General features: G+C 33.5%; 1 protein-coding gene across 8 annotated transcripts in view; it reads right to left on the reverse strand.

Moving 5' to 3' along the window:
• PHF20L1 (PHD finger protein 20 like 1) overlaps positions 1-14,651 on the reverse strand; it is a 78,112-nt gene that overhangs the window by 33,877 nt on the left and 29,584 nt on the right. For all 8 annotated transcript variants that reach the window (XM_072733904.1, XM_072733903.1, XM_072733902.1 and 5 more), the window contains 4 exons: positions 9,531-9,613; positions 5,747-5,999; positions 3,464-3,652; positions 3,002-3,208 (listed from right to left, as the gene is read on the reverse strand). In XM_072733904.1, coding sequence (XP_072590005.1) covers positions 3,002-3,208; positions 3,464-3,652; positions 5,747-5,999; positions 9,531-9,613 — 732 coding nt within the window. The remainder of the gene's footprint in view (positions 1-3,001; positions 3,209-3,463; positions 3,653-5,746; positions 6,000-9,530; positions 9,614-14,651) is intronic.

The following is a 14,651-nucleotide window of genomic DNA, read 5'->3' on the forward strand; positions in this document are numbered from 1 at the left end:
AGTGAAAGAATGTAGAAGGATTAGTATGAGCTCGTTATCTCTACAATTAAAAGTAAAGTTTTAACCTATTAAACCTACCTATTTAGGTATTTAACCTAAATACCTTTAACAGGTATATAATTTGGATAATCTCATCAATCCCCTACCATGACTTTTATACTCAGCTGTGTGCACATCTCTTCAACACACAAAAAATAAAAATCTAAGTCTGTTAAACTATTTCACAGCTCATGACTAACAACCTCACCATTCTAAACACCCCTAGAGTTTCAATTTGACAAAAATACCCCAGAAAATGTCTTTGATACAAGTTCTAGTATAATGCTTTCTACGGATGTTTAGAAATTCAAAGGTAACAAAATTTACTTTATAACAAAGATGGAAACTAACCAACCAACCAACCAACCAACCAACTAACCAACCAAACAGCATATATTAAAAAAGAAAGGGGGCAGCCCCAGTAGCTCAGCAGTTTAGCGCCGCCTTCAGCCCGGGGTGTAATCCTGGAGACCTGGGATCGAGTCCCACGTCGGGCTCCTTGCATGGAGCCTGCTTCTCCCTCTGCCTCTCTCTCTCTCTCTCTCTGTGCCTCTCATGAATAAACAAATAAAATCTTTAAAAAAGAAAGAAAGAAAGAAGAAAAAGAAAGGAAGAAACAAACAAACAAAAACACCTGGTACTTTGACTCTTTGTGAAAGACTACTTTCAGACTTTCAGAAGGGGAGCAGAAGTCCAACAAAGACTGCAAAATATTTGAGAGAAGGCAAATAACAAAAATGTTAGGAGAGAAAAGCATGTAAACTACTCAGAATTTCAATGCAAGTCAGGCAGGCTCACAGAGTTTTAATAAAAAGATGTCCAATTAGAGTATGACCTGAATTCCACCACTTCCTCCAAAAATAAAAAATTAAAAGGGGTAATAGAAATAAATCAGAATCCCCATCACGCCACATTCAAACACTGTGACTGTGTTCAGCCCTCTAATAAATGGACTTTCAGTAATTAACATTTAAACCATGCATTTCCTTGATTTAAGCAATTGAAGTTACCAGCCGTTAGCACAACCAGATGACCCTCACTCTTCAACATATCTACAGATTCATCATCTTACAGATCTACTTTCTTACCATCCACTTTTCCAGAAAACTAACTTACTACTCTCAGTTTCTCAAAGTTATTTCCAAGACTTAAGAAGGAAAAGAATAGTATGCCTTCCCTCTCCCCAAAAAAGTTTTAACTATTATGAGAATCAGGAACCACAGTCATAATTAGCAGTATGTCCACAAATATGCTAGAAATTCTGGAAAAAGATTAGGCTAATACTCGGATTAGAAGCAAAAACATTTGAATCAAGGATTCCCATTCCATATGCAATTACTACGTTGACATTTCAGGATATATAATCTAACATCACTCAGTTATTATATAGCTGTTTATATTGGTCTATGTTTCAGTTACCTTACCATTAGAATATTTGTATATGTATGTGTGTACACATTTAAATAAATACAATATTTTCTTTACAAAAGATTTACAGAAAATATAAATATTTTCAAATGCTCATATAAAAATAATTTCCCCAAAGGATATAGATTTTTCATTTTTTCCAATGCCACAAAAAACTCCAGATAATTAAAGAAATGTATAAGACCTTCATTAGGAAAAATATCTCAGAGAGTCAATGATAATTCAGAAATTTTGTGGGGAAAGGAAAAAAAAAATATCAACTACCCTATGTACAGAAGGAGCTTAGAAAAAGAGCCAAAAGGCAATGGATCAGATTTGGGAAATGAAAAATATTTTAAAGCCTATAAATCTTCAGAGTTGGGTACTCACTTTTAAAACAAAACACAGAAACAAAGTAACCTCAAACCTTACTGGTAAAATTAAACTGTAGAAAACTGTGTATTTAATATTACATTTTTACTTTGAAAGAAAGCAAAGGCAATAATCTAAAAAGTAAGTTACTTCAATCATTTTATTTTAGTATGTGCCACCATCAGAAAAGAACAATCTCTACTTTATGCTTAATCTAATGAGTTGATAAAGGGACTCCAGGGAAGTAGCTATTAAAACAATCACTCTTAATGCTCTCCACGGCAGATCAAGAAACAGTCTTAAATTTTTCCCATCTCTGAACTGACTTAATGCAGACTTTAACTCCAAATTAATTTACTAGAAGAACATTTGAAATTAGTATTCCCCTTTTTAAAATCATGTATATTCTTTGGACGAGCTTAAAATTCTGTAAAACTGCCAAATAAAACAATGTAACAATATTACAATACCATAAAATTGTCTGTCAAATGTGTTATTGGCTGATTTTACACACTAGACTCCCAAAATAACATTATAACAAATGATATTTAAAATTGGGAGACTCTGCCTAGAAATATGAGATTACATTTAAGGTAAACAGTTAAATTTAAGCTATGTGTTTCTTAAATATTACATTCTATTAAATCCTTAAATCTAAGTTCTCATCCCATTAAATATTTTCTGGCTTTAAAACTAAGAACTTCGGGACACCTGGGTGGCTCAGCGGTTGAGCATCTGCCTTCGGCTCAGGGTGTGATCCTGGGATCTGGGATTGAGTCTGGCATCGGGCTCCTTGTGGGGAGCCTGCTTTTCCCTCTGCCTGTGTCTCTGCCTCTGTGTTTCTCATGAATAAATAAATAAAATCTTTAAAAAAAATAAAACCAAGAACTTCTGTAATTATTTTTAGCTCTAGCAATTCCTATTTTTTAGTAGAAACTTGAATTCAAGAAAGAAGCAAGGAGAAGGAAGTCAATTAAAGTGACAAAATGGGCAATCAGTCCAGGGAAGGTGATGGTAAATGGTCTCACAAAAGAACTTTTGACAGAGGAACCCCATCTCCCACAGAGGTTACATAAAAGTATCTATAAAGATGAATTACATATTAAGATAATGTAATTAAACATCAAAACGTCTATACCTTCTAACTGCAAGCCTAGCTACTTGTAAAATCAATCTTTTTTACCTGATGCTGTTGGAGCTCCTCTTCCATCAGCTATTGCTTTGGAAGAAGGATTTGTAAGCATCTGTGTGTCTTCCTTTTCTGCCCTGGGACATTCATTATGGTAAGCGGGATCTGGGGCTAGCGGTGCTGATACTTCTGAACCACAACTTAAGTCAAGAGGGAGACAAGGCCCCAGCTTCTCAAGTGACAAATGTGTAACATCAGGCACTATACAAAATAAAGAATGTAATAGAATATTATTAGCACAGATAAACTGGCTCAGTTAATATCAATGTGGATTAAAACGCTATCTAAGTTAAACAGTGCCTGGCACAACAAAAGGCACTCAATAAATATCTGTAGAGTAAATGAAGTGTTTCTAAGTCCATAAGATGCATGAAGGAAAAAGAAGAAAATTTCTTAATGTTTTCATCATCTTTATCTCTTTCATATTTGGTTCTATAGGAAATTAATATACATTACCCTCTGGCACTGAAGACTCTTGCGGATTTTGAGAACTGATGGAGAATACTTTCCCATCAGTAGCTGGAGAGGGAGGAGAAACCTTTTCTACGGAATCATCAGGCATGGGCAAGGTGGCTAAACGTTGAGATCTTCTTCTCCGCTCACTATGCTTGAAAGGTCTAGGGGGGTTCACAGGCTGTGGAGAACCTAGAAAAAGATCTTCAATGTTCACGAAGCAGATACATGCCAGGATCATCTTATAATATTTAAGGAGATAAATGGGAAAAATGATTCAAACTCTGCCCTCTGATGTTGTAAGGTATCCACAAGGAACGGCATGTTCCAAAAGTAATCAAAGGCAAAAAACTGTGCCCTCACATTCACAAAAAGTTAATCCACACTTCTAAAATCTAAAACCTACTAGAACCAAAAGAAAATAACATGAAACATTGATTTAGGTAGTTTCCCAAGTGACAGACTACAGTTATTTCTCTAATTGCAGATCATTGTGTTAGTTGCCATTCTTCCTTTGGGAAAATAGTCTCTGTATAGCTGAGATTTTTTAAAAAATTAAATATATATATATATATTTCGTTTGCTACATTACAAATCTAGAAACTCTAAGGGAAAAAAAGGCAGGGGGCATAGGTGACAAAGATCTGACATGCATTGTAGAGTTAGTGCTTTACTTGCCAAAATAAAACTAACGTAGATAAGTTTATCCCACCCTCATTCCCACAAATGGATTTTTAGAAAAGTAAGTTTGGGCCTGATTCATTAAAAAAAATTGAACACAAACAACATTTAATTACTTATTACAGGCAAATATTGAGGACTTTAAAAGAATATAACACTATTCTTGCCCTCATGTATTTTTTTTTTTTTTTAATAACTAACGTGGTGGGCCGATTAAACATCTTCTAGCTATATAACACAAGCCTGGAAATTTGTTTGTTTTTTAGCCTTTTAAGTTTTCTTCTACGTGGCATGTAAACGTGTTGGAAGAATTTAGAATAGGCAGGATTATACAGGCCAATATATTCATGTTAACTTAGAAGGAGGAAATAAGAATGGTCTTAAGAGGCTGATGCTTTGGGTATTTAAAAGTAATTTTACAAAAATCAAAATAAAAAAGACATGGTGGTAATTGAAAAGAAAAATGAAAAGAATAAAATTCAATTGCTGTAACATTGTGGCCATAATACCAAAATACAAAACAATTTCAAAATAAAATACTTATCAATGTCACGTGACATTGTGGTGCCTACTTACTGCCATCGTTTCATGATAAATGCCAAAATGAAATAAGCTTTATGAGGAAACAACTGAGTTTTTCTGTTCCATTCTTTCTACCCATTTATTAAAAAGAACAAAACCAAAACAAAAAAAGTACCAAAGCCTGCTCAAAATTTCAAAAATATGGTTTGGTAGAAAATATGGCAACTGAATGGAAGCGGAGGCAACTAACTATATTGGACTCATAAAATCTTCTCAATGCCAACATTTTTCACTGTGGAAGATACGATATGGAAGGGTTCATAAGAAAGTGTGTCTTACTCATTTACTCATCAGGATACTAATTCACTTGTATGAATTGCCAAAGGAAAGGGTCTTTTTATCCAGCGCCTTCCCACAATAACCGTTTTTCACTTGTCTCTAACTTGGAATACTAAACAGGAGAAACACTGGGTCATCTTCTTTTTATATATCCAGACCCATACTGGAAGGCTATTTTTAAAAAGACTAATAAGTTAACTACCCTGAGATTAGTTGTACTGAAACCATAAAATCTTTAAAAATATGATCAAGGAAGCATTCTTCTTCCTTCATTAGTAAGAATAAATTGAAATCTGCACTCCAAATCCCAGAACAAAAATGAATAAAATGTACCGCAGAGGGATACAGACAACTGGGGACAATAACTAGATCTATCCATAAGAATAGTCTTAGGAGTTGAGGAAAAAATATCCAATGTGAGTCTTTTTTATCTCTCTTTGTTTTGGTTTTTTGTAATGAATCAGGCCTCTCATTGTGCTTGGATTATTAATTGAGGATAGTCAAACTACAGTAAAAATTTGCATTATTAAATGGTAAGTCTTCTCAACCAGTACAGTCTCTGTACAATAAATCAGAAATGTATATGCTTTTTGCCCTTGAAATAGTTTTAAGCCTTCCCTATCATATCCACTTAAGTTTGAATTTTTAAAAACCAACTTCATAAAAATACAATATAACTACAATCAAACTGTTTTTAATGTAGCTTATAGGATAAGTAACTATTTTTTAAAAATCTGTGCTCACTAGTTTTATTTATCACTGAAGAAGAAAGCTGAGATACAAGCGTCAAATCCTCGACTTGTATTAATTCTGGGGAAAGTGGTGATTTAGGGGGTTTTATACACCCAGAAGAATCTCCAGATTCATGTTTGCATTTCTTGCTGCGAGCCTTCCCTGAAGACAAAGTTGAGGATAACAGTGCAGGTTTCTGAGTGTTGGCAGAACTGCTAATGTCAGCTTCATTTTTTTTCTGACTTTGAGGTTTAGGTGAAATCGCCTGAATAAATAATAAAAAATTGATATTTTTATTTTGGTTTCTTCATTTTTTGTTCTTGTATTCTATTTTGATTGTTAAGCAACTTTAGTATCCAAAAACATTGTTAAGCAACATATAACATTTCTATTACAAATGAAAAACCAAAAAGAACCCCACAAATTATTAACTAAAAGTTGAATAGGCTATCTTTAAAGGGATGCTGTCGACTTTTAGTCTAAGTTTTAATTTGTAAAAATATATTATTCATAATATTCTCAGAATATAAAATGTTATCTTGGTGGACAAATTATTTTCACAGTATTACATGAAATACATCTCATTTGAAACCGTAATTACTAACTACCTTAATAACAATTAGGTAAATAAAAAGCATTTTCTTTTTTTAGGGCAGTAGAAGAATACATTTAAAAGCTTCTGACTTTTAGATGTTTTCTTATAAAACAATCTCTATCAAATTGAATGCAGAGGTCTAAGTAGACAGTGTCCCTTTAAAGAAAGATCTCAACAGGAAAACAATGACCAAATTAACGAAACATTATCTTTAACTCATTTTAGTGCTGAAAGCTAGAGTTTCATAAGCATAGTGCATCATGAAATCAAAGCCACCAGCAATACAGAGTTAAAAGACTAAAAAACAATACAAAACAAGCAACAACAAAAAAAAAAACCAAGGAGTAAAACCAAGTGTAAGTTAAAAACATTGGATTTAAAAACAAAATACGTCGCATTCTTAGATGAGAATTTTTACCTTCCTCCTGCCAACTGATACTTTTAAAAAAAAATTAGAACTTTGTCAGTTCTTTCATAAAGGATATCTTTATTCATTTGGCAGTAAAATTTCCTACCTATGTAGAAATAAATGTGAATGTGTCCAAAGACAACAGAGAATAGCCACATTGGATGGATTTACAATCTATGGTGTGGGAATGCCTATGCTCTATCTGTTTCTGACACACGTATCTGAGAGCAAAATAGGAGATACACTTTTTAAAAAATCTATACTAAGGTAGGCTTCTATCAAATAGAATCGAATTGCTAGCACTATGAACAATATGGTTTGTTCCCAGGAAACCTTTTTACTTCCTTTTCTTTTGTGAGGGATGACCATCAGGTCAGCAGTCTGCAGTTCTCTGGAATATGAAAGATCACTGTCTGGGGACCAAACAGCCTTCTGCTCCCACTAAAATACAAGGCACTCAAATTTAGGTGTACAGTTGGTATTACGTAGGGCATCTTTGGATGCCCTACAGATGGCATGCTGGACATACCACATAAAAGGGCTGATGTCAAGTGTTCCATTCATTCAGTAGTCATCATTTCTATTCTTGAATTTACTCATTACACATGTGTATAAGTGCAGCTTATAATCATTTGAAAAAGTACTCCATAAATGGAAAGGATTCCTAGACTTATCATAAAAGGTGTTGCCAGAAAAGTAATTAGAGCCATTACTTGTAAATAAACAATTTTATTGTTCATCTTCACATATGTGAGAGACATCACTACAGCATCCAGTACTCTCGAGTTACAAAGTTATAAAACAAGATTTTAAAACTTAAATTAGTATCTTGATAAGGTGCTTAACTTCTAAACAAGGACAAATTAACATTTTTAAAAACTTACTGAATTATATGCATCTAATGCAGGTTTATCCAAAAGTAAATATAACATGACAATTCCCTAATACAATTAAATAATCTATAATTAATATCTGAGAATTGGGGTTCAAAACCACAGTTTGAATTTTTTAAAAGTGTAAATAAAGGAAATCCATTAGCACAGTAAGTTCTGGCTATAGGCCTGTTATCAATCTATGTCATGAATGACATTATTTTACTCATTAAGACAACAGAGGTTAGTGACAATCAATACCTCTCCTTTAAGTCTAGAGTTGATACCAATACTCGTAATTGAGAGTTTTATAACTCGGCTTTTTAACTTTGAAGCAGGGCAAACAGCATAAAAATTAAGAGTTTGGTTACAAAACATTTTCACAATGATATCAATCTGAATGACAGAAAATGAAGGAACAGTATTGTGTTCCTTAAAAATCTAAAATAATTTACAAAGTTTTCAGTAATGATTATTGGTCTCTTTGTTACAAAACTGGCAAGGACTCTCAAAAATATCTTCCTTATGCAAATAGAAACAGCCGAGTTACTCAATTCCTTTTTTCTTTTTTTTTACTCAATTTCAGAATGTTGTTGTCTGTACTTCTGACATGGGCACTGCCCTTTACGCTAACTTCCACATGTAATAAGTAATTTTCACAATCACATTCACCGCAGCAGGATTGTGCATAATGAAAGATTGACATTGTAATGAATTTTCCAGAAACATTTTATTACCCAAGTCCCTGATTTATTGCATTCTGAGAATATCATAAACAGTGGTGAAAATACAAAATATTGTTATTATCTGGGACGTTGAATATAGTGATACAGAGTAAAAAAAAAAAAAAAATCACTTAAAATTTGGTTGATATAACTGACAGTAACGGCAAAGACTTAACCGCTTGATGATCACAGAAAATCAGAAGGTATGATTCGCTGACATAGTAATCAATTTAAAAGACCATTGGTTTAATACAACATTAATGGAGGCACCAAAACAATGCACTGTTATCAAGTCAGGCCTAAAATAACCCTGAAAAACTCAATACAATATCAATTAAATTTGGACTATTTTTTAAAACGCATTAAGAGAAGAGCAAAAGATACTCATTTTAAAGTCTTCTTTATTAGGTTACTAATAAAGAAAATTAAATTAATACAAAAAGGATATATTAAAACTACATTAAGGCTCAGATTTTAAAACAGGAGAACCAAGGAAATCCAGTTATGGCTATTACTGTGTTCTTATAGTCGTACAGTGCCCAAGAAGTTAAGCCCTTAGAGAATGTAAAAGCATGCACAGTTCATTATGTACAGGTACTGTGGGAATCTGAAGGTAGCCAAGGCAAAATCTAGCAACTGCAACCTTCGCTTTTAAATTCCTCTATTAGGTGGTTTAAAGACAGACCCTTCATAGTTTTTAAAATTCTTTTTTTGTAGTTATTAAAATATACATCCTAGCAAAAATGTATGGCTCATTGATCAATTCATAAAACACATAGTCAGTCTAACAACACCAACTGTTACAATATAAAAGAAACTTCTTACAAAAGAAGCTTTATTAGATGTCAAAAACCCTGTTTTAACTCACAAATGAAAAGTATTTGTGTAAGGGTCTTTTTGTAAGCTAGTTAAAGGTGGTCCAGCTGGAAAGCTTATACCCTGGGATGCCTGTCTCCAGGCTTTCAAATGTTGGAGACAGGAGGCTTTAATGCCAGTCTACTGAAAACAAACACTAACGAAGTCTGTAGTTTATCTGTATGCCTGGGAGAAGGCAGAGTTAAAAATCTATCATCCACTCATTAGCTTCCTATTCCCATATCTGATCACAAGGGCAATTTCAATTACGCGGATACTATAGCTCCGTGACCACTCCAGTTGGGAACCTGGAAAACAATCAAATGCTACCGTTTCATACCTGCTCCAGCATTGGAGCTGTTTCACTGCGGTCTTCCTTTCTGTCAGCACCATCCACCCCAACAGCTTTGGATGCCAACAAACCTTGAGAAAAATTGTACAGAAATTGCTTATTAGAAAAATTAGTGACTTTCACTCTAAGTTTAATTTTCCCCCAAATTTTAGCAGCTGAAATCCCCCATCCTTCTTACTATACAGGAAGCAAACATTCTCAAAAGTTTACTTGTCAAAAGCACAAACACCCTTAATAATGACTCAAAGGACTAAATCGGAACTTGAAAGTTGCTCACAATTAGTTTCCTGTAAAAACCACTGCTCCTCAGAGACATCCTTAAGAAACAACACACATATACATTTAGTCTATCGAAATTTTAGGTTCTATAGCTTAATGTCTAGAAACCTAAGATAGCTTTAATTAATACTCATAAATATGGCTTTGTCTATACAAGTGAAATACAGAGTTAATACTAAGGTCTGAGAAATCCTTCCAAACAACTGCAATATAAGATTCTGTCATTGTATTATGTGCTAAAGAAAGAAAACTACTCCCAACTTTTAATTCCACTTGGATTCTTTGACCTAAAGTTTTGTGGGTTAACCTCTATATCCCAATGTACCTTATCTTCTTAAAAATTGCCAAAAACACTGATGGGTCTGTTTTATGTGAAAGGGAAAAATGCGTGGGCCCTTCCTGCATTTGAGCTTAATATTATAGCCTCATTCTAAAAATTATTAAATAATTTAGGAATTCCAGTGTTCTCCAATGTGTATCACTAATTCTCAATTTTAGAAACACAGTATTTCACCTGGAGTATATAAGTGAACTTTGCAAGACATTAAGACTCTGCCTTAAGTAAAGGTATTTACTTGGTCAAGATTCTTTGCAAAGCACCTGACAGATACCTTCAATGAAGCCAAGTTTATAATGCTTATATAATATAACAAGTATGTCTTTGCTTATAATCATTGGCACAAAAAAGGTCACCAAAAATCATCTGTCATTTCAAAGTTGGCTACACAAAACCTCTGCTTCAAAGGAAGCATGTTTAACAATCGACAACAGTGAACGTACTGCAGCAATTATACCCCCAATACCACTGAAGCCATCTAGATAGCATAGTTAATAAGAGGAAAAAAGTGCTCCAACAAGCCACATAGCATTAAGCTATCCATGTGGCAACATCTCTTGACTTTTTCAGTAACAATTTCAAAGGCATTAAGTAATCTAAGTATGAATTCAAATATTAAAATCATATCCTTATAGTAGTACTAGAACCAAATGTTAAATTAGGAGAAAAGCACCTTTCCTTTATTGGTAAGTTGAATATCCAGCACCCAGAATTGTAATTTAAGATAGAAAAAGGATGAGTGTAAAACAATGATTTTGATACATCAATGACTGGTATTAAAAAAGATATTTGGTCCAGTTTGAGATACCAATCTATACAGTTTGCTCACACAATATTAAGTATAGATTTAAATGGGGGGAAAATCCAACTTAGAAATAATTTTATAAAAAGCTTATAAACCATAAATTCAATCCTATTAACATCACTTCTGAACAGAGTTTTAGGTGACTGAAAGAGATATAGCACAGTATATATCCTTAACACTTAAAACCATATTCACTGGTTTTTTTCTTCTCTAGCTAGTACTTTTGAGAATCACTAGTACTGAAATAAAAAGAAAAAATTAGGGAATGAAATTCTTTTGCAGGAAATAGAGTAGAGGTTCCACTTCTAAGGTTTATTCAAACAGGAAAAATATTTTGCTATTCAGTCTATTAAGCATATCTTACTTTGTTTCCTTTCATATAGGTGGTAGAAATACTTTTTAAATCTCATCAATACACAGAAGAGATCTCAAATCACAAAATTAAAAATAAGATACCACAAGTTTTAAAATAAAGAAAATAATTCAGACATACTCATGAATTTAAATTAGGATATTATAGACTCAATTAAGCAATTCCCACCAAATGGTTTGTGAAGAAAAAATAAAGCTTTGTAATGTTCTTATAAAAAGTAATGGGGCATTTAATAAAAACTATTCAAAATCAGATTAGAAAATACAATATGCGGCATCCAGAGAATTCAAACACATCCAATATGATTGATAAAAAGCTTTTGTATTTTATATACAAGCTATCTTACAGAAGAGGTACTAAGTACAAACAACAAAAGGGGACAAGAATAAAAGTCTTTGAGAGGTCTCTGATTACTGCTGCCTTTAAGCCTATACAAAAATCTGTTTTCTTGGCCTGCAAACATGCTGGGGAGAAATGTAAAACTCCTTAGAAAATTAGAAGTTATCTGCAAATGCTTATTAATTATCAATATATCACTAACAGTTCCTCATCCAGAAGAATGTATCTGTAATTATCTTAACAGAATGCAATTTGCAGTTTCAAGATTATTAAGAAAATATCAGGTAAAAGTAGAATATCTAATATTCATGAGTCCCACCCACAAAGTCACAATTTTTCAATACTGTATACTTCAGCTACAAAATATGTATCTGCCTCTGCTAATAGGAATGAATAGGACAGAGGCCAGAACACTCTGGAATGGTAAACGGGGAGGAAAGAAAGAGTAAAGTAGTTTAATTTGTGCTCTACTTTTCAACCAGGGATTCCAAAACACAACATTCTTGTGTTGTGGGAATAAGACAAATATTCTTGAATATTTGGGAATAAGAATCAAATATTCTTGAAATTATCATCAGTAACGTGTGAATAAGAACCAAATATTCCTGAAATTATAAGAATAAGAATCAAAGAAGATTCTTAAAAGGGATTAAGAATCAAATATTCTTGAAATTATCATCAGTAATGTGTACTGGCCCATTCAAACCTGTGGGTTTTTTAAAATTATTTTTGAAATTCCTTAAGCTGTACAAACATATCTAAGCTGACTGAATCCTAGAAATTCCTAGAACTCCTAGAAACAAACCATGCACCAATTGCTGATGTTTCTTCCTTTGCTCCCTAGATATCTGTATTTTAAAATCTACTCAAATTCACCTGCAGTTTGCTTAGAATTTTGTCCCAAAGCATGGACTCTTCTTGAATCTCTCTGTAAAATTGTCAATTCTAAATCAGTATGCATAAAGTATGTAACTATCGATAAGGAACATTACATAATGAAAAATAAGTCTCTGAAAGCACATATATATGTGTGTGCAACTATCCTTCAATATGTCCTTATTTGGAAACTTCAAAAAAGCCATCTTACACTATTCCCTAGATAGAATTCAGATTTAGAGTCTCTATAGGGTATAACAGAAAGACAGTGAATATATCAATTAAATTTACCCAGTGGCTGGTCCATGTATTTCCAGCTAGAATGATTTAAAAAACAATTGAAATGGAGTGTGGGGAATACATCAGAGCAGGTTAAGATGCTGCCATGATCATAGCCCTATTCGTCTCAGCAGTAAAGGAACAAAAAGACAAGTGAGCTTGATAAATTTAAAATACACCATAATTCCATAACAAAATCACTATATTAGTTCTCATCTCTTTTTATGGTCTACAAATGAAATTTACTGCACAGAGGCAAGCCTGAGTTTCAACCAGTGAAGACAATCTTGTAAGATCTCTTATCCTTTCGCATGATATAGTCGTAAGGTGAACATGGAAATAAATGCAGAAAAATGAACTATTAAAAGAATCTTCATACATTCAAATCTTCTGAGTAAATAAAGGAAAAAAGTCATAATGGCTTCACATCTGTAAAATCTTACATTTTTCTACTGCTGCCAAACTATTACTTGTTCTTTTGAGACTCCCAAGGGGAAGTGAGGACAGAGTCCCTCCACACAAGGTGCAGGGTGTTACTAAGCAACCAGTATCAGAACTTCCTTGAGACACAGGGTAAAATGGTTTTCCCCACTATTGTCTTTTCAAGGCCATATGTAAATAATACATTGTTGTGCACTAAGCTGTTTTTTCTTCTTTTATTTCTTTAAACGTTGGGCTTCAACTTCTCGGTAAGGCATCTGTGAGAATAGACTGCCTGAAACTAAACACAGGTTATCCAGACTACAGGAAAACCCTGGAGGCTGGTAAGTAAGCTGGCAGTCACATGCTTCAGGGTCAAGTCGATCTCCCTTTGTCTCGGCCCCTCCAGTAGTGCTCTTTCAGTCTTGGTCTCACAGGAGTTGGAAGTGCTCTTCCTCTTCTGTATGCACTGTATGCAACCCTAGTTTCCATTCTGCTAGGGCCAAACGGAAGTCTCAAGCTGCCATTGTAACAATCACCTGGATAACATTTTTACTTTCTCCAAAGCTAACAGTTTCTAAGGAAAAGGTGGAATGGATGAATTCATTTGAAATATTTCCCTTCCTGGGGCCAAAAATATCCTTTATCAGAAAAAGGCACAAAAATAGTATCAATGAATGGAAAGACTAAATATTCTCACCTGTTGAAATCAATTATAATCACTTAAGATGAACGTTAGATGAACAATGGCTCTAAAGAACCCTCTGCTGCAGAGTCATTTTTCAAAGGGCTTCTATTCTTCACAACATGGTCAACATGCCTAATTTACATTTATTCTTTGATCTGACAACGAAACCAAGCTTCTTCATATTATTTAAAAGAATACCAACAAAGGTTTATATAACTTTATTAGGCCAATGACACTAAAAACCACTTTGTCCTTAAATTAAGAACATATGACTAAATACTTAAAAGTATTTTATACTCCCCTTTAACACATACTCAGAAAAATTAAATATGTTTACAATTTTTTGAAAGACTAGAATCCTTAGGCTGAACAGGCCTTGGAAGTGATGGGGTCTAGTATGACTGGCCCTCCTTCAGATACTTGAATCTCTTCTCCTGTGAACACTAACCAGGCTAGGATTTCCAGAGTTTTCATCATCCTAACACTCTACTTCCTAAATTACAACAAAGCACAGAAAAGTAAGATGAAATTCTAAGGACCTACCTGAAGATAAGAAATATAAGAAACTTATAGAAGTACTTTTACTTAGGAATAACAAATTCAAGAACTGAATTTAATTCAGCATTCATCTTTCCAACCATATTTGCTAGTATCTTTTTTTTTTTAAGGTTTTATTTTTTTAAGTAATCTCTACACCCAATGTGGGGCTTGAA

This window comes from Vulpes vulpes, chromosome 13 (assembly GCF_048418805.1).
Source record: "Vulpes vulpes isolate BD-2025 chromosome 13, VulVul3, whole genome shotgun sequence".
Taxonomy (NCBI): domain Eukaryota; kingdom Metazoa; phylum Chordata; class Mammalia; order Carnivora; family Canidae; genus Vulpes; species Vulpes vulpes.